Source organism: Bacillus rossius, chromosome 10 (assembly GCF_032445375.1).
Source record: "Bacillus rossius redtenbacheri isolate Brsri chromosome 10, Brsri_v3, whole genome shotgun sequence".
NCBI lineage: Eukaryota > Metazoa > Arthropoda > Insecta > Phasmatodea > Bacillidae > Bacillus > Bacillus rossius.
In genome coordinates, this window is record NC_086337.1 from 7,297,211 (window position 1) to 7,319,128 (window position 21,918).

Consider the following 21,918-nt stretch of genomic DNA (forward strand, 5'->3'; position numbering starts at 1 on the left):
CCAAGCATCTACAGAAGCCTGGACTCGATGTCATAACTGGTCATCAACTGATGAATTCTTTGAAAGATTTTGTTTCTGATTTGCGAAATAATTTTGATGAAATTGAAGTTAAAGCAACACAACTAAGCAACCATGTGTTACAAACTTTTGTAGATACTATATCTTCCAAAAATAAAAAGTTTTTGGATGGAAAAGACAAACTTTCAACTGTTGTAACATCCCGCAAGAATTTCAGAATTTCCACATTTCTATGCGTTGCTGATAAGCTCCGCATAGAACTGGAGAAGAGAGCTGCTTCCTACAAAGATATTGCCTCAACATTTGGGTTTCTTTGTAACTTAACTACAGCAAGTGAAGATGAACTCAAATCTAGTGCTACCGAGTTGGTCAGAAAATACAGAAAGGATCTGCAGCCTGTTATTACAAATGAATTATAATATAACAGTGATATAATTGATGTATTTCCAAATGTAGCAATAGCACTGCGCTTGTATTTGACACTACCGATCACAAACTGTGAAAGTGAAGGATCATTTTCAAAACTGTCAGTTCTGAAGAATTAATTCCGATCTACCATATCATAAGAGATTAAACTCGTTAGCGGTGATTTCTACAGAACATGATCTTGTGAACAGCATTTCATTTGATGGACTCATTAACTTGTTTGCTGCTAAAAAGGCAAGGAAGAAGTTTATTGCAAAGTGAGTTAATAAATATGTAATTTTGATTGGTCGGGATCTGCAACTCATAAAATTGTGTAAATATTTGAGAACGATTTAAGACTTTCGTAAATGAAGCAGAGAAATATTGGGGGTGGGTGTTGGATATGAAATATTACTTCATTTCAACTAGAAAATTTGTTGTTATACATTATTTTGTTTTCCCTGCATAAATATGTTTCATATTTCTGCGTATACAGGCTGCATTTCATTACGGTACTTCTTGTTCATTTTTATGTTAGTTATTACATACATACCTACATGTGAATGCAAATATGAGTTTTTCATATCTGAAAATTATCACTACAATAAAAAATGGGGGGGGGGGGGGCCTCCGAATATTGTTGCCCCAGGCCTCGCATTCTCATAAAACGGCCCTGAGTAGATATTACCAAGAATAACAAATTTGTTAGACAAAGTTTTAATTTTTACCCACACAGTTTCAATTCCTGGGTAATCTAGATAATTGATAAGCTGAACTGCTGTTAAAACACCGCCACCTCGTACTCGCCAAACATCTCTATCATTCCTGAAGATATAATTGTCTGTGAAGAAATGAGAATTAATATTTGAGTTATTAAGACAGGTTTCAGTTAAACAGATATCATAGTGAGAGTTAAGAAAATTGTCTAAAAATTTTACAGATTTTATTCTAAGATCTTTAACATTTTGGTAAAAGGATTCCCACTCCTTCATATTAGAATGCACAAAAACAATTTTACAATGCTCCTCAAGGCACCACGGTAGGAACCAATGAGATTTTAGAAACTGAGAAAGCTTTGGGGGTAACATTTCCTGAGTGAATATCATTAGGTGTAGAAGAGTCAGAGCTAAAGATTTGGTCGAGGTGGAGTTTGCCGTAGAAGGGGCTCATCAGACACCCGCTAGGCCAAAAAACAATGTTGTTAATCCAAGAAAAGTCTTCTTCAAGAACTGATATATGAAATGATTACTATGAGTCATATTTTGTCCATAGTTTCACGACTTTAACGTGCATAAGATTAAGTTCGTTGGAGATGTAACCAGTGATTTCTTTTACATGAATATCGGGATTTAACTGGGTGACAAACAAAGATTTAATTTTTTTTACTGTTAGTTTGGCAACTGTTTTTAATTTGGAAGTATTTTGAACTCCCATTTGCATGTCCGTTCTTCATCGTGGACTTCAATGATAGTCTGGTTTAACATGGACTTGTGTTTGTGTTGCACAAGAGTGAACCCATCTTGGTCAACAAGCTGGGTGTAGACATAAGCTTCTGATGTCGCTCTTTTCACGCTGTGTGGAAAGTAGGTCACGAGAAGAATAAGTGCCGTTACACGTTCCGTCTTTGTTGTTCGCTGGATTATTGGCTGCTTGACTGAAGTACTTGTCATTTCCATTATTATAGTTCAGACTTTGCTTGATGAGGCTAAGTTCGTGTTTAATCTCTGAAATTTCAGATCGCGAATCGGTGAGTAGAGTCTTGAAAATACAATTTTCATTTTTCAGGTCATCCACTTTAGAACAAAGGAGCTTAACCATTTTAAGTTCATCCATTTTGTAGACTTCGGATTTCGATGTGACAGACGAAGGTTTATCACCACTAGTCACAGTTCCAGAATTGGATTTCTTAGTAGGCAATCTAAACATGTTGGAAACCTGTGCTTGTTCTCCAAGACAGAACATTATATTGGGGTTGAAGATACCAGAGGCAGTCGGACTGAACTAGTAATGACGAGTTATTATTGTAAAACATCACATAAACAAAATGAAAATAAAAAAGGATCACGGAGGCTAAGGACCAGGTGTGCACACGACCGTCCGCAACTGACGCTTGGCCGCGAGAATAAGATATAGAAAGTAGTTTTTCTATTCTTTGTCAAAATGTGAACAAGTGTAGGATAAATGTTCTACAGAGTATAACTGATAATGTGCGAATTACTTAGTAGTAAAGTACTCTTCTAAGCTTGTAAACAGCTAATTTTGACAGACACTATAGATCAACAGCTAGCAATCATTTTCATCTCAGAACAGACGACCTAACGATGTAAAGTTGCAGTAACATTAACTTGTTAGTTGTGAAATATACATTTAGCAGAAGCAGATTAATATCAAATTTTTCAAGAATATATATGAAGGAATAAAGATGTGACATTGCTCAATACTTATCATTGGGTCTAACTAAAACAAAACATACTTTCTGAAAGTATGTATATCCACACTACCCGTTCTGGATGTGGGCAACAAAATTGACAATGTATTTGCTTCATAAACTGAACACACATCAAAAATACGTCAAAGTGCTGAGCGTAGACATGTACTCACTGGTCTACATACCAAGAGAACATACACAGGTTAGCCAATCCCAATGGTTTATCTCTTCAGTGATGCAACATACAAATACTCAACATACTGTTAGGAACGTAAGCAGGGCTGCGACGTGCAGGAGCAGAGTTAGCTGGGCTAACGTCACATGGCCGCAGTAACATGAGACGTGCCGCGCAGATTACAAGGGTTGCCGCTTTCCCCCCTCCACACTCAACGCGACACCCTGCCTTTGACACTTAACTGATACCTGACAGCTGCAGAGTTGCGCGAGCGGCTGACGCGTGTTTCAAGAGAATTCTGCCGTCGGGTCGGCGCGGAATGATGCGACTGGCCCCAGCCGCGCTCGTGAATTCTAGAAGTGGCGCCTGTGATATATAAGCCCGGGACGCCGGCCACCGAATTCAGTTCAGTTCAGCTGGGAGCTGGGAGTTTTCTTACGGCGGAGTATCCGGGGCAAGAGTACCGGGGGTGCAGCAGAGCTGCAAAGTCCTTGGACAAAGGTTCCAGGGCGGGGAGTGAGTTGAGTTTAGTCGGGAGTTCTCCCGCTGCGGAGTTTCCGGGGCGATAGTGCCGTGTGTGTGGCAGAGTGGCAAAGTCCTTGGATGAAGGTTCCAGGGCGGGGAGGCAGTGGAGTCGGGAGTTTTCCCGCGGCAGAGTTTCCGGGCGATAGAGCGGCGAAGTCCCTGGACGAAGGTTCCAGGGCGGAGAGTTCAGTTCCGGGCGATAGTGTCGCGGGTGCGGCGGAGTTCCAAGCGAAGTTCCGAGCGAAGCGTCGAGTGGGATCTCGGCGAAGGCAAGTGCGTCGGCGGCGGCAGAGTGCGGCAACGGAGGTCCACGAGGGGTGCTGCGGCGAGAGTTGTGCCAGAGGTGCGGCCTAGCGAGGTGTGCGGTGTGTAAGAACCAAGTTACTGGGGAAGCAACATTTTGAAGTGTAAATAATTATTAGGCATTTTTAGAAGAATATTTATTACTGACAATAAATAAAACTGTGTAGTAAAATCTTTAATTGGGCTATCCTTTACGAATCCGGTAGTAATAATACTTTCAGAGTACAATACAATTAATTGCCAATAAAACTTCAGTTTCATGTCTTGATTCACATTAACAATTGGAATCTATCTTAAAACAAATATTCAAAGTCTTATAACTAACTGCAAGTCCTGTTTCTTGTAATGCCTTAGCTTTGTCAAAGTATATTTTCCAATTACGTCCTCACTGTCTACAGCTTTCAGAGTAAGGAAGTTTTTTATTAACCTTGTCGCAAATTCTATATAGTAAAACCCATTTCTTGGTCACTTGCTCGCAAAATCTATTTACAGGATTAGATTTCTTCAAAATGAGATCTCCTATATATTCTTATTTGTCCTTGGCATCATCTGCCCTCTCCTACTTCATTCTGCAGCTAGGTGAAGACATGCTTTAACAAATTTATTAATATTCTCCTGTGCTTCCTTGGTGTCGTTCAAGTCTCCTTCCTTATCTTCTCGATATTTGTCAATCTCAGGTAGTAAAGATATCAGTATGGCATCCGAATGCTAGACACCTAACATTTCTCAGGATCTCATGACGGAGATTTGGTATCAGTGCTATATCTTGATTGTCATTGTAATATATATATATATATATATATATATATATATATATATATATATATGCCTGGGCTTTGTCGTTGGAAATAACCCTGCATCTGTAATGATGGAGGTGATTGATTTTCATGGAATGAAGTATGAGATTGCAGACTAGCAACTTTGCAAGAGGCTTCACGTTTCAGTCGGTTGACTTGCAAATGACTAGAAGGATTCTGTTGATGTGGCAGTAGGTTCTGTGGAATGAGAATTTTTGTTATACTTCAACTCGCACTGACCTTCATAATATTGTGATGTATGAAGTTCTGACTGATCATGACATTTGAATTACAAATAAATACCATATTGTTTGCAGATGACATTGCTCTAATTATTGAAGGTAATAGTAGAGCATACTTAGAAGAAAAATAAAATAATATTTTTAATACAGTGAAAGCATGGATGGACCAACAGGCACTAACTAAATCAGTAAATAAAACATATATCATGCAAATTAAAGGAGACTTATGCAAAAGACCTCCAACAATTAAATATGATGATAAAACAATTAAATTTGTTTAAAAATTTACACATTTAGGCATGATTTTAGATTATAAACTAAATTTCCTCCCACATATAAAATATGCTACAGATATAACTAAATTAATTTTTTCTCGATTAAGACGAAATATGTGGAAAATTGTTGAATATAGTTTTAAAAATCAAAAAATAATCTATCAAGCTCTTTTCGTATCTATAGTACAATGTGCAGCATCTGTTTATGATCATAGATTACAGCATTCTCATATAATAAGTACTTTATGGGCCGCTTAAAGACACAATTTAATAAAATTAACAGGATATGTAACACTACATCATACATTTAGGTTTTAATTGTCAACAAGAAAATACCAATAGATTATAAAATAAGGGATAGAAATATAATTTACAAACTCAAAAAATATTGAACAAGAAATTTTAGATAGAGATGACATATATCAAACAATAGAAAGGGACAATAAAAAATGGATTTCCATAAATAATTATCAATATTATAGCATAAAAGAGTTTAAAAGATTTATATTTGAATAGAGCATTAAAGAATGGAGCAACAAATTAAAAGTAGACCATAGCTATACAATCACGAATTTTATTTAGAACCTTAATACATGGTAGGAAGTTGAAATACATTTTAATAAACAAATAACCTCCCTTCTTATAGGCCATGCACAAACAAAACATTACCTCAAAAATATAGTTCATAAAATTAATGTCACACGCCAATGTCAAACAGGCATACAAGATACATTAGTCCAGTCGAATTAGGCGTAAAGGTGGACATTTAAAATAACAAACCGGGACCACTGGGAAAATGTCAAGGACACTTTCCGCTGCGTCCATACAAAAATCCCAAAAAATCCGGTTGCGGGTTTTCCGCCATTTTGAAAAATACTGTCGCCATTTGGAATTTTCACATATATTTACTAAGAAAATCGTAGCAACTAAACGGTTTCACTTTTCGGGATGTTTTTTTTCCTACATACTTCCTATAAATTTATCTTTCCATAAATGTTACTATACACATAATTTCTTAACCTGATGTTTGCGTTTCGTTGTTTAAAGTATTGCCGTTAATCGTTGTTTTTACTTTAAGCTGAAAAACTTAAGAATTTACATCAAAACGGTAGATCGCATTCAAAAACGTTTCAAACAAAAGTTGTAGAGCATAAAAAAACCTATCGAAAACAATTTTAACATATAACATACGCACATAATTAGCCTTGTAGAAAGTGTTTCTCTGCGCGGTGGCGTTAGCTTACAAGGGAATTAATTACACAACATATTGCATCAGAATTTTTATCCTAAATTTGAAACATTAAAGCGTTTCTATTTATAAAATGTTATCGTAATCCCCATCAAATATTATTATGAAACTTGTTTGTGGCACTCTGCATGTAATTTTTTAACCCGAACTATCTGTTTTGCCTTATACCTGGATAGAGATAGATCTGACATTCAGTCATTCATAAATTGGCTTCATGAACACAATCTCTTTCAAAGACTCTCAGATGACCTAACTTCTCTTTCCAGTGGGGTGATTGGAGACAAATATTTAAACTTTGACAAAGCTTGGGAAATTGGCCAATCAAATCTTAAGAACACTGTAGGCAAATGTTTTTCTGAAGTTCACTACGCACAGACAAGGTGAAGTGTTTAGACAATGCAAGTAAAGCTGTAAGAGTACACAATGAAGAAATTGTGATCAACCCAAACCAACTTTTCCACAGAATGCTGTGCCTTGTAAGAAGTGATGAAGAGCTGGCATCCTTCTTAGCATACGAACTGGCTGTTCATCCACCATCGCTGTTTGATGATGTATCTATTCGTAAGGGCACGAAATCATCTCTTGTACATGTCCTTGATGAATTGTCGTCAAATCAGTTGTCTCTTCCAGATAATGCAGTATATACAATTGATGGTGGCCATTTACTGCACAAAGTTGTTTGGCTTCGTCCAGCAACATTCAAGCAGATATGTCAGCAGTATGTTAAAAATGTTGCGGACCATTATGTTCACTGTTACATCGTATTCGACGGATATCAAGCAGGGCCCAGCACAAAAGATGTTGAGCATTTACGCAGACAAAAAAATAGAAATTCAGTAAAAGTAAGTGTCGAAGACAATATTCATGTGCAGTGTTCACAACAAGACTTTCTGTCAAACAAGACCAACAAAGATGGATTCATCAAACTTATGAAAAAACATCTCCAAAAAGCTGGGTGTAATGTTTACGAAGCAGATGGAGATGCAGATACGACTATTGTTACCAAAGCCACAGAGTTAGCATTGTCAGGTCCATCTGTGCTTGGAGAAGATACTGATCTGCTAGTCTTGTTGATCATGCATGCAACAGCTGATACATATATGTTGATACCTGGTACGAAAACAAAACCAGATCGCATATATAGCATTCAGAAGCTGCAAGCCAGTTTAGGGAACATGAAGAAATACATGTTGTTCCTTTGTGCATTTACAGGGTGCGATACCACTTCTGCTCCTTTCAACAAAGGAAAAAAGAATGCATACAAACTGCTTTTTGATAATGATTTGCTTCAAAGTCAAATTGAAGTCTTTAATAGTTCATCATCATCCAAAGATTCAGTTGCAGATGCCGGAGAGAAAATTTTTCTAGCAATGTATGGCGCTAAGGGACAATCTGATCTCGACACAGCAAGACATCACCTTTACCTTAAGACTGTGGGCAAGCAGCAAGTCAGTGGTAGTTTTAACTTAGCAAAACTCCCGCCCACAACGGCAGCAGCACGCCAGCATTCCCTACGCGTTTATTTACAAGTGCAGCAGAGGAAACACGTGGATCTGTCGCCCACAGAATGGGGCTGGATGCTTAACAATAGGCTCCGTCCAGTTCCAACACTACAAAAACCTGCTCCAGACAACATCATGAAACTTGTAATGTGCAACTGCAAAATTTCATGTGGAAAAAACTGTGCAAACGAAGTGGACTTGAATGTTCTGGTATGTGTGGTCAATGTTCTGGATATGGCTGTAGCAATGAGGAAACACCTGCAAAAACATTTATATAAACCACAAAATATGTCAGTCTTGAAGGATGCAATGACTTTTAAACAATTGTGACAATTTCAATATGTTGTACAAAGTGACTTTCATAAAATTGTTTGGTGACCATTTGTATTTACACATAATTAACATGTCAACGGCATTCATTAACATTTTGTTTTAATGCTAAATAGTATTTACTATTCATTAACAAGACTTGCAGTATATTTATGTAAATAACAGAAAACACGCTGACCAGTAAAATATATGTTTTACAGGTTGAACTGGACAAATTATATTGACATTAAAACTTTACTTTCTGTTGTACAGTGGAAATAAATAAAAATTATAGATTTTGAAATAAATTTTAAAAAAAATCAGTTCACAAGTTTTATATATCATAACATAAAAATGTATTTCCGAGAATATTATTGGTTATTAAAAAAAGATAGGGCAGAGTTCGACAATAGTAATTTTATACTACTTTATTGACGAGACTTAGGATAACATTGCGTGAAGAAATACACTTTGATGTTTCAAATTTAGGATAAAAATTCTGATGAAATATGCTGTGTATTTAATTCCCTTGTAAGCTAACGCCACCGCGCAGAGAAACACTTTCTACAAGGCTAATTATTTGCGTATGTTATATTTTAAAATTGTTTTCGATAGGTTTTTCTATGCTCTACAACTTTTGTTTGAAACGTTTTTGAATGCGATCTACCGTTTTAATGTAAATTCTTAAGTTTTTCAGCTTAAAGTAAAAACGACGATTAACGGCAATACTTTAAACAACGAAACGCAAACATCAGGTAAAGAAATTATGTGTATAGTAACATTTATGGAAAGATAAATTTATAGGAAGTATGTAGGAAAAAAAACATCCCGAAAAGTGAAACCGTTTAGTTGCTACGATTTTTTTTAGTAAATATATGTGAAAATTTCAAATGGCGACAGTATTTTTCAAAATGGCGGAAAACCCGCAACCGGATTTTTTGGGATTTTTGTATGGACGCAGCGGAAAGTGTCCTCGACATTTTCCCAGTAGTCCCGGTTTGTTATTTTTAATGTCCGGGTTTGGCTTCATTTTTGCCTAATTTGATTGGACTACATATCATATTTTATTTTATGGTTACCTCTTTATGGTAGAAAGGAAAACGCTTATAGATCAAATGAAACAATATAATGAATCATGGACGGTACATAGATTGGCAATATATGACCGTTTTTCAACTAATTAAAAGGTTCCTAATAGGTTGCTATTTAATTTTTAATACTTTAAATGATGATTTAGACAGTTAAAAAATAAAATAATAAAATATATATATCACATTTGCTATTTAACCATTTAAAAAATATATAAACCAAATTTTTTAAGGTTCTTGGAAAAAACAAAAACATCTGGCAAAATTATAATACAAAAATGTAAAAATAATTTTATAATAGTGCAAGAAAGTCAATAGAGATAATGTTACTATATTATATATACAATTATATGTTATAACATACTTTATAACAATGTTATACGTATTAACTGGTTTGTTGTCTCGTCCTGTCTTTCATGTGTCTTATCTTTTACTCAAATTATAAAACTAAAAAAATAAACTCTAACATGTACTAATGAAAAACTTAAACTTTGTATCAATTATCAATGTAATCAGCCTTAATGTATTTCATGTACTCTTATTTTGGCTTTTATACCTTGTGCAATGGCGGATTGAAAAGAAAAAAAAAGGAGGGGCAGAAATGCCATACGGTGGCCTCCGCATGGCTCCCCATGGCAACCTGGAGGGGGACTGGGCCGTGGTGCTGTGACGGCCTTTCCAGGGGGTGGGGGTGGTGCGGGCCTCCGGCCTGCCACAAAGCAGTGATCCGTCCCTCCCCCCTGCACTCTTCCCCCGAAGGGTACAGCCAAGTAGAGTAGGTTTCTTCTTGCCTCTCGGCTGCCTGTCCAGCCTGGAGGGAATGCTGGCAATCTGCTTCCCTGTCGGCTGGTACGGTGTCACAAGGTGGGGTGACCTGTTCCCTCTCCCTTTGCACAGAGACAAGGAAACCTAGTCTATGAGTGCTCGGGCTAATGGCCGTCTTCCATTCCGGATGAACCCCCTTCTGGAATCCATCCAGAATGGATCTCCAAACAAGATTTCCATAGCTCCGCTCCATTTTTTAAATTCTCTAAATTTACTTAACCACTCTTAACTAATATTTAGCAGTGGTTTCATAAGTAAAACATCTAAACAAATTTCCTTTTCCAAAAGTTTTCATATTCTTTTCGTGCTGGAAGATCCTGGGGCAGGTGGGGCACGCACATTGGGCGGGGAAGCTGGGGCCAGGTGGGGGCAGCCTCTCGAACAGGAGAGCGCCCCAACCGAGACGAACCGTAGGGAGTGGGACTGCGGCTTGTGCTTGTCATAGGATATCTGACAGTATCTCCAAAGTTCAGGAATAATAATACCCCGGAGGGGTTCAAGTTTAATTTCTTTCCTTCTTTCTTTCTTTGATCGTAACATTTATTATCATATCTCGACGAGTGTTGATGTTCTCATTGTCGCAGCGAAGTGAATATGGCAGAGTTCTGGTAAGTTTCCTGACTACTTCATCCCTTCGTTGAGTAGACTGACCCTTGTTTCTATCATAATAATTTCTGTCATAACGTTTGCACCAATAATTGTTGTATTGCTGTTTTCCAGTCCTCATATCGTTATTCACGAAGCTTACTGTTGTTGGCACCTTGATTGTAATGCCACTGTTTATGCCTGTGGTTTGACTTATTTTACCACCATACTACTATGTTAATATGGGGGGAACGATGTGTGTTAGCATCGTTTTAATTGTCATTCCAACGTTGTGACAAAGGTTGATACAACGGAGGCTGTTTTGTTGTCTGTAGTCGCTCTCCTTCCTCGCAAACATTAGCATCAGTTCAGTTCTCTCTGTCCAAATGATCATACGCTAATAATTGCTCACGGAAATCAGAGATGCTTTCAAAATTCCTTCCGGTAAGTTGCAGTTGGTATCGCATCGGTAAATGCCTCAGTATCATGGCGATGAATTCATTGTCACTCATGGCTATATCTAAATATCTTGTTTCAAACATGTTGCTGATGTGAGCTTCAAGTGACCTGTTGCATTTTGTGTCAAATTTTTTGCTGTGCCATTGTGCACAAATATTTCCTTTGATTTTGAGACTCCAATGTTGCTGTAAAATTATCTGACAAAAGTGTTTGTAGGAATTCACATTTGTCTTGGTGAACGTATAGGGGGGTGGGTGTGTGTGTGTGTGTGTGTGTGTGTGTGTGTGTGTGTGTGTGTGTGTGTGTGTGTGTGTGTGTGTGTGTGTGTGTGTGTGTGTGTGTGTGTGTGTGTAGACTCACACATATATGGATGTATATATATTTATAAAATTAATGCCGTTAACACATATGTTATGCATGAGTTGAAAAACAATCTTTGCAGTATGGAAAAGTTTCCACCTAAATAGTTTTAGTAATTGCTTTAACTAAAAGTTAAAATTTTAATAGTTTTACAGACTATGATAGTTACAGAATAACCTGAGTCTTGCTGCACTAGAACTTCTATAATACCTAAATAGGGTCTTACAAGGGGACTACCAAGTATGGTACAAACAGATATTAATAGGTCTTATAATGTTGTGGAGGGAGGCCCCCAGAGTACTAAGCTAAAAGGGTTTTGTCCAATGCGCCTTAGTTTTCGCAAAAATGGCGGTAAAAGTTTTATAGGAACGTTTTAGACTGGTACATTTTCCGTCGCGCCAGGCGAGCCAGCCTAGCCTAGTTGGTAAGGCTCTTGTCTAGCAGCCGGCCGGTCAGGGTTCGCTTCCTGCTAATAGAAATTTTTTTTGATTATTTCATAATTTTATACACTACACTAGGACCGTGACGACTACCTTAAGTCTGATCAAAATAGAATTCAGACTTGGACTATAGATGAAATCTAGTTAAAATTGTGGTTGTCGTGTATCTTCCAGTCTCCGATGTGGGATTCCTGGACCATCGGGACCGCCACACACACGGGAGACGTCTTGCCACGTCCGAAGTCTAGAATTGACATTCCATTTCTGTTTTTGATTACTGAAGAGAAATTAGCATTATAGTTATTTACATAGCACTTACATTTTATACTTGTTTACCAATTATTAATCAAAATCCCAATAACTATCTGTTGTTATTATTAAACTTACTCACCAATTACTAATCACAGTCACAATCAGTATTTGTTATTATTTGTTGCTATGTGTTCCTTGAGTTATGGCAAAATAGATAGATATTGTATAGATAATTGAAATATAAGACTTCCAAAGTTGTGTGTGATACAAATAAACTAATAATAGTTATTCATAGCTTCAGTACACGGCATTGCCCGGGCTATATAGCGCTATATGACAGTGTAGCGGACATTGAGAAAAACACACAATTACTATTTGTATATCTATCTACACTATGATATTCTGTTTACCCATGGTGATCGGTTAAACAGTTTAAAAGTTGATGCGCTGCAACACCATATACAGTAGAGCTTCATTATAAAGAACACGAAGGGACCAAAATTATGGCAGTTTGTTATATTGAAGTTCTTTATACCGAAATCACAATGATTGCCTGTTTTGGAGTTTTTAACAAAACTCGATCTTGTTAAAAAACAAAGTAGAAAATCTAATACCAATATGAGTGGTACAAGCATCAATTACTTTCTAACAGCTATACTTTGGGATCAAGATACATACTACATACATACTAGTATGTATATGTACAATACAGAAAGACGTAGGTAAGTTGTTTGCCAAAGCAGTAAGCCCACCTTGCTGTTTGCAAAAATGCTGTAATTAATCAAAAATATAAAATTTAAAAGTTAGGGAAAAAATTTTACATTTTATTGTCTTCCAAACTGGATCGCTGGGTGAGAATTGTGGATAATGTTGATTTGGAGATACCGAACGTTTTAGCCACATCAGTCTTTTCATTTCAAGTTTCACATCAATTGCCTTTCGTTTCCTAGAAGACATGTTCAGTAGTACGGTTTTTTAAACTACAAAAACAAATGGACCTGACACATGTAAAAATAAGTTATACTCGTAGTATGGGAAGCCTACAACTCACGTAGTTTCGGTTCTCTACCACGTTCGTGCAACTTCGGATTTCTCTCAAAAATTTAAATTAAAAAAATTGAAGGGTTAGGTTATGTTAGGTCAGTCACATCATGCTTGTTTTCATTGTATAGCCACGTTTCTCAAACAATAAACAAGGAAACAACCAGAGATGTGTGTGTAGCAATACTTTATGATGTAGAACTTCGTATCAGTTAAACACGTCGTGTGAGCATAGAACAAAGAGTAATGTCAGAGAACACCACAATGCAGTGCTTTAGTCGCTACACCAGTTTTGTGCATTAATTTCAATACTAGTCCATTGCAGTAATCTGTGGCGCGTATCAAAATAAATAAGATGGCAGTTTGTGGGAGAATGGCAACGATTTTATCCGTTTGTCGTTTACCGTGACGGGCAGAAAAGTGTTCGTTCAAATGAATATTTATAGAATATTTTAAAAATTTGAGCGAGAAAATTCGTACTAGTGAAATTTTTTTACGTTATGTTATATGGACGTCTGACGGGACCAACGGCATAGTTCGTCGTAATGAATTGTTCACTCTAATGAAGTTCGTTAAAACGGTGTTTTACTGTAGTAGTATGTTACAAAAAAAAATATAGCATAAAAAACTTCTCTTTGAAAAAACATTTTGATGTGCCAAGTTTCATGCAGATTGATCAAATGGTGTAGGAGTTTATCCTAATAATTAATTACACTTAAAAATGTTGCTTCCCCAGTCACTCGGTTCTTACACACCTCGCTAGGCTTCACCTCTGGCGCAACTCTCGCCGCAGCACCCCTCGTGGACCGCCGTCGCCGCACTCCGCCGCCGCCGTCGCACTACCCTTCACCGAGGATCCACTCAACGCTTCGCTCGGAACTTCTCTCCTAACTCTGTCGCACCCGCGGCACTATCGCCCCGGAAACTCCGCCACGGGAAAACTCCCAGCTCCCAGCTGAACTTAACTGGACTCGGAGGCCGGCGTCCCGGGCTTATGTATCACAGGCGCCACTTCTATAATTCACGAGCGTGGCTGGGGCCAGCCGCGTCATTCCGCGCCGACCTGACGCGAGCAATCTCTAGACACACGCCGGCAGCTGCCAGGTGGCTCGCAGAACTCCCCCAGCTGTCAGGTGTCAGATGTCAAGCTATCAGCGTCGCGCGGGGAGGGGTGGGCTGGAGGCAGGGGAAGCTGGGACTCAGGTGCGCACGGCACATCTCATGTTGCGGCGGCAGCGTGACGTCAGTGGCCGTTGGAGCCGCCAGCCAGCTCTGCACCTGCGCGCCACGGCCCTGCTTACATTTCGTAACAATATTATATATATATAGTATATGGATGTGAATACCTTTAACTTTTTATACTACGAGCAATTAACATTTCACATCACATTTTTTTTTAAATTATTATGATCACACAGACATAAGCCCATCATACCTTTTGATAAAAATTTAATATTGTTTCCAGAAAACCACTGACTGATGATACAAAAATCACTATATGACCATAAATCAGAAGTAATAAAATAAAACAAAACCAAAGGACTTTGTCATCCTAAAAATACATATACAACATCTCATACAGGGACATATACCAAAAATTAAAAGCACATTTAAATAACCTTAAGATGCTCGACCCAAGACACGAACACAGACATTTCACAAAGAAACCCCACTCAGATGCCACCACGTATGATTACAAATGCTGTACGAGAAAGAACAATACCAATAAGAACAGGTTCTAAAAGTGTTTTACCATGCTGACTGAAAGAATTCAGCAAAAGAAACATACATTATACTGTATCATACATCAATCCCTCCCTCACGTAGAACATCTTCAAAATGGCAAGAATTCATTTAGCGAGATGTTAATATTACTGCCCCAGTCTTGAATAACACGTCTGTAAATTTCATTTAACGCAAAATCTCAGCAGGCAAAAAAAAGTCTGGTATGATGCCACAAAGTCTGTTTCAATTTCTGTAAACAACAGATGTGCCATGGCATACAGTTAGCCATACAAGGGGGGAAGAGATACGTGCACAGGTCTGACTATGCTATCGGCTGTTGTATAAACATCAGCTATGGCAAGTTCTGTTGCGGCTATGGAATGTAAAGGACCAAATTTTTTTACCTCCGCGCGTATGCCTCCGTGCCGTACCGTTGTTGCCTGGCTACAGACTGGGCCGTGAACTCAGTCTAGCCAGTGGCAGGGAACTCGCACAAACACAAACAATGTCTGCAAGTAGGTATTACGGCAGGCCACACTTAGATTGGTCACACTTTAGTTTTAAGCAAGTCAACTGTGCGCACAATTGAATGAAATAAGGACTATCAAACGTTTATAGAAGTCTGATGCTGTTGGTTATGGTTGTACTAGCGGGAATATATTTTACATTAGATACCGGAACAGAAATGAACACATGATTCACATGGAAAAGGTTGTTAAATGAATGGTGCAATGAAAAAAAATCATAAGCCTGACAGGATTGATGTGAACCAAGCGGTGATACACGAATAAGCACTTTAATTTTTGAAAAATTTTAATGTAAATATCCGGACAGTAATATGATTTCTATTGCCAGTAAAGGATGGTTGTAAAGTTTTCGGAGAGGTACGTGACGTGAGTTGAAAGTCACACCCATGCAAGTCAAATAGCCGACTGGCGATAACTATCTCCCGTTACACGGTTTCAAATTTGTCATACAAAGTATTTGAGGGTAGGCTTTTAAAGATAAATGGTGTGACATATTTATCACTGAGTGTTATTATACACATTTATGTTATCTTTAAAAGATTTGTGCAATGGGAGTGCATGACTTGATGTAAGTTTTTGGACATACGCCATTGCTAAGAACTTTTTCTGTTGAAGAAAAACTAATAAATAAAATAAATAAATAAAAATAAAAATAAAAATACTCAAAAAAAGATACAAAAAACACACAAAATTAAGCAAACAATTGCTGTTGTCAACAAGGATATGAACACCACAAAATATTCCGAAACAGGAATATGGTCAGCAAACAAAGAAAAAACAAAGAAAAATGTACTAAGAGAACGAAAAAATCCCCACAAATGATGACAACACAAAAATATTGAAACCCAAAATAATTCAGCACAACAGTTGAAGCGAGACAAAAAACATGACAAAACGAAAAAACAAACAAATACAATAGTTTTACCTAAACAGAAACAAGCGACGTTTCGGGAACTGCTATCTGCTCCCGTCCTCAGGCAGAGACGCACATGGTACGGAAACACAGGTGCGACATTTATACTACGTGAAGAATATTTCCCTACACATTTTGGAACACATTAGGTAAATTAGTCTTGCTATTTATGGAGACCAGTCAGGGCCAGATTTAGAGGTCTGGAGGCCTCGGGGCAACAGAGGAGCGGAGGTCCCCTGGCCCCAAATTATTTTCCAAATAAAATGAACAATTTTTTTCAGTCGAGTTTTCCAATAAATAATTTATTGTGAAATCAAGTAGAGTCTCTTAGTATTTAAAAAACATACATAAATATAATCGGAGACAAGAATTATATGAAATTAAATTTTAGTGTTAATGAACAGAACCTTCCGAGCTTTTTTCGTCGAAAAATCGTTGATGATTTCGCTGAAATCCAATTCACAGAGTAAATCGCTTTCAATGCTCAGGAGAAAAGCTTCGATAAACGGTTTTGTCCCATCGTGGTTCGGAGCCTATTTTTTATAATTTTCATTTTTGAAAATGAGCGCTCTCCAGTGCAATTTGAAACCATCAAAACCAAATACATTCTCAATGCAATTTAAAGGTTTGGAAATGTAGCTCTGAAATTTTGATCTGCGAGAATTTGATTGTAAAATAGTTCCAGAGATCGGTCTTTACCATACATAGTCCTTTTTGTGTGAGTCCGTTTGTGGAGGCCCCAGGGCTTTCGTCCCGGTTGCCCTCCCCTAAATTGGGCCTGAGACCAGTGCTTCAGATTACATGATTTTGGATAGCATGAACATTTTTAGAAACACAATCATGCTAAGTGAGAGATAGGTGTACATAGGTGTAGTAAATAAAATCCTCCCAAACACACACAGAAGCAGTCAATATATATGTGCAAACTAACTTGTCAGAATGAACAGCACTTATACGTATTGTCATCATGAATACATTTTCCCAAACATAATCAAGTGTGCATTTCATGCACAAACACTCCACATAGTAAAACTGTAACCCATAAATATCAGATTATGCTAAATTTTTGTTAAATAAAATTTCATATTTTATAATGTCACAAGGTGTCCTGTATTCTTCTGTGTTATATGGACCAAAAATAATACATCACAAAATTATAATTGTTATTAAAATCAATCTGAGTCTTCCAGTACCCCTATTATGAAACTTGGGGTAATGTATGCATATTCTAAGCATCAATATACAATCTTCATTTATTATTGCTTCTCTTTTGACAGGATTAAAATTTGTTAAATTATAAGAAGACTTAAAGAAATGTGTCGTTCTCCTTCCACGTCTCTCAGAACTCTTTTGTCTGTTTAGCAATTTTACTTATGTTTCAAACAGTAAATCTATAAACAAAACTTCATAAGACCTTATACACAAACAAAATTGAGATATGCCGTATTTACCAGAGTATGAAGATTTTATGCGGATTTTTTTTTTTTTTTTTAATAAAATGTAATGTGACCCATATGCGAAAATTTCCATTTTGGGTAAAAAAATAAATGAACACTGCACTGTTGTGTTTGACTAGCCTGTGATAGTATCTGAGCAGTGAGTGTGGCTGCCCGGCCGGCACCGGTCAGTGACGTGGCTGTCCGCCGCTCGGCTCTGGCGCTCCGCAGTGAGAAGGAGTGTGCATGGTTCTCCCTCCACCTCTCCAAGTTGTGAGCTGGCACCGTACACAATCATTACGTCTGTCTCGGCAGGCTTTTGTGGCGCAACTGTGTCCCACTGTGTCACTGTTTTCCTACGCTTTCTACTGAAACATTTCATTCATGACAAGGAAATAGCCTGCAGTCTTCTATCTCTCATGGTAGACGGGAAGGGAAACACAGGCATAAATAAATAGCACTCTTTAGCACTGTTAGATAGTGATAGGGAGAAGGGGGAAGAGGGGCAAAATGAAGGGCATCAGTGATCTATATTTGATAAATAATAATATAACTATGTACATAACTAACAATTATCAAACAAATAATTAAAAGAAATTCAATCTACTTTAACTTCCCTTTCAGATCACACAACTTACTTCACCTCATTTTTTGTTCATCAATGTTATAAATAAAAAATAAATTGAAATATATTTTAGATAATATATATTATATAGATAATAGATAGGGGCCTTAGAGTGCCCCAATTCAAAAATCGCTTATTATCAGCTTTGTGTACAGTCCAAAAACCAATGATATTATTTACAAATTAATTTTTAACTCTTAACAAATTTGACATGAATTTCGATAGTTAAAATATTTTACTTAGTTATTTTTACCCTTGAGTTAATGATATCATGCTAAATTATCTTTATATTTTTCTGTTATGTTATTATTCGAGGATACTTATTTTTAAATTTTATTTTAAACATGCTTGTCTGTTTGTCATTTTATGTTTGTTGTTTTTGTGATTGTGTGTGTCTGTTATAGTCCCTGCAATGCATGTCCTAGGCTGCTTGCGCTAGTTGCCCAATCGCGGCGGTGCCTACGTGGTGCCGGCTGGTTGGCAGTGCCCCTGCGCTTGCAATTACTACATTCGTCTTTTGTTTGCACTAAGACCCTAGACTGTTGGTTGTCATGCAACAAAATTAAATAAATAAATGTGTGTGTGTGTGTACATATATATATGGAGAAACAGAGCACTTGTTAAATTACCTCCATTCCAAAATATGCATACATTCAGAGGAAACATCAATAGTGAAATTTTCCAAACAAGAAACAAGCGTGAGACACCCTAAATTGTGACAGTTAATTATAAGAAATCTGCAAAAACGTTACAAAACAGAAATGGAGTTGGCTCAACTGATTAAAATGACTATCAATGAAATATGTAGTTGGATATAATATCAATAAAAAAAAATTTAAAAAAGGAAGAGCATATAGCATTAGTCAAATTTTCAAATCTAAATATTTTAATTATATATTTAACATTATTAAAATTCTGCTGGATTTTAACATCATCTGCTAATGACATTTCACAAGCTAAGGTAGTTTCAGCTGATAAGTCTTGTACAAAAGACACGGAAATACACTCACATGGCTTCGTTTCTAGTAACTGCTGAATAAATCCTGTGCATACACTACTGCATAGGGAATTCAACATACTCATGGACCGGTGCAGTCTTCAAAGAATCTTTGAAAAGTTTACCAAAACTATAGTGTTGATAAGTTTCTACACATTCATTATTCAGTAGTTGACAAATAATTTGTATTCACTACAATACGGATGTTAGTGGCCTGAAATGAAACCGAGGTTTTCAGAGAGGAATGCCGATAGCACTTTACGTTGCCCGACAAAGTGTACTCACAGTAGAATCACGCTACGTCTGGTAAGCTGACCGACCTGCAGCTGTCATCTGCGCCAGCACCAGCAGGTAGAGGGAGATGGCGTCTATCTGCAAGTGGCCCCAGTCAGAGTCGCCCACCACCGCCTGGCCCGTCTGGGAGCTGTACTTGGCGTGCAGCGCGTCCAGGGGGTTCTGCGTGACCTTGAAGCTCTCCACCTTGTGCTTCTGCTGCATCATGGCCATGAGCAGGCCACGCATCAGCTTCACGCAGCTCTGCGCACGCCCGGGCACGACACGCTCACCCCTCTCGCCTCTCTCACACCCCTCTCACCACGGTCTTTGCTGCGATGACACACCTCGAAGCTTTGTCAAACAAATTACAATCTATAACCACAAATATTAAACGAGTCATTCAACTGTTTCTGTAGGCAACTTAAATGCAGGTGGTAAAACTTTTATCATAAATGAATATATAAAATAAGGGTATCTAAATAAACCTGGTGAACCAATATCAGGACTTAGAAGCTTGGGGAAAAAACTTTTTTTCTAGAAGTTTTATCAAAGGGTATTTTTTTTTAAATATATTTATACAACCTAAATTAAACATAATCAACCATAACATACATGGTTTTCTACCATTCGCAGGAACATAACCTTTTTATTTAATTTGAAAGCTAATGCCATTTCAGAGATAATTAATTACCACATTATTATGTGGTGGGCAAAATCTAACAATTTATATTTCAAATGTCATTATAAACTGAAGTGAGGATCAAAAAACCAAATGTGAAAAAAAGGCTGCTGTAGGTTAAAGTTTCTCGACTTCCAGCACCATTGCTGTTTATTTAGGAACTTTTTCGTAAGTTTCAAGACCAGTCCTTCAGTTTCCTTATTTTTTCTGGAGTTTTGGTACCTACAAACACCTTGAAAATAGTATTTAACACATATTCAAAATAATGTGTAACACAAAGAAATATAAGAAAAGAATATTTCATAACTTGACAACTTTGCCAAAATGTTAGCTGAAACAAAGTCTTAGTAAATTGGAGTAAGAATAATGTAATGCATTTACAAATAAAAAATAAAATAAGTAAATTGTACAAAGCAATTAAAGTAGTAATTCTTTTATGTTTAACTGTTTGGAAGGAATTTCTAAAGTTTTGTAAGCTTGATGTGATGAGAGAAACCAGAGCACAGGACAGGACAGGACCTTCTGCGTTGGAACGACCTAGCAGCCTAGGGGCAGCCTTCCCTCTGGAGGTCTAGCAGGTAGGAGCTTGTCATTGCCGTTTTGAACATATTTATATGATGTACTTTCAGGTTAGTCAGTTACAAGACTCTGGCATTATCTCACCTCTGCCTGTCTCGCAACAACATAACTACTGGTACACGTAAGGTCATCACTTATACCGAAAATTACTTCAGGGAGTAAAAAATACATATTACAGTTTTATGCCATTAATGAATTTTTTAAAGAGAAATTAAGGACTATAATTGGTCTAAGTTGGTGTTTGTAATAAATCTTTTTTTATTGAAAAGAAATAACTATTCTACACAAAGAAAATTCTTCACCATATATGTTTGACATTTAATTCCTAAAACTACCCTCTTTTATCGCATAATTATTGCACGCGCATAATCGACACACCTATATTTTATAGTGTCAAAATTAGGATAAAAAAACCTCTCACGTAAACATTGCTTGATGTTTTTGGTCCCGCTATTAGATTCCAAGCGCTTTGTGTAAGTATCTTTTCCGTATAAAACGATGTGTTTTAAAGTATAAATCTAATATTTATACGGGCATTACCACTTACCTATTGAATTAACGGAAATACAAAGTTGTCCAATGTGTAAATTATCTTTTAAAGACATTTCTAAACGTTATAACCTTTATCTGTTCGTCTGCGCCGCCGTGGTGTACCACTTATAAAAATGTAGCCAGCGCTAGTTGGCATCATTCATGTTTGGTTATGTTGCTTCCAGTATAGTCTAATATCGATACTGATATCTCCGATTGCATGCAACGCACGCTATCTGTCGAGAGCTGAGTTAACTACATTTGTTGGCCTGCACTCTTTATGCGTTAGTTCAGGCTTGCATTCACATTTTGATTTCTATTTAAAGTTGAAGAAAGATTTTCGTTACACGAC

The 21,918-nt window shown here is 37.2% G+C and overlaps 1 protein-coding gene across 1 annotated transcript in view; it reads right to left on the reverse strand.

The window, feature by feature from the left end:
• LOC134535751 (probable phosphorylase b kinase regulatory subunit alpha) overlaps window positions 1-21,918 on the reverse strand; it is a 582,726-nt gene that overhangs the window by 533,327 nt on the left and 27,481 nt on the right. The window contains exon 3 of the mRNA XM_063374982.1: window positions 19,822-20,038. Within this exon, the coding sequence (XP_063231052.1) occupies window positions 19,822-20,038 (217 nt within the window). The remainder of the gene's footprint in view (window positions 1-19,821; window positions 20,039-21,918) is intronic.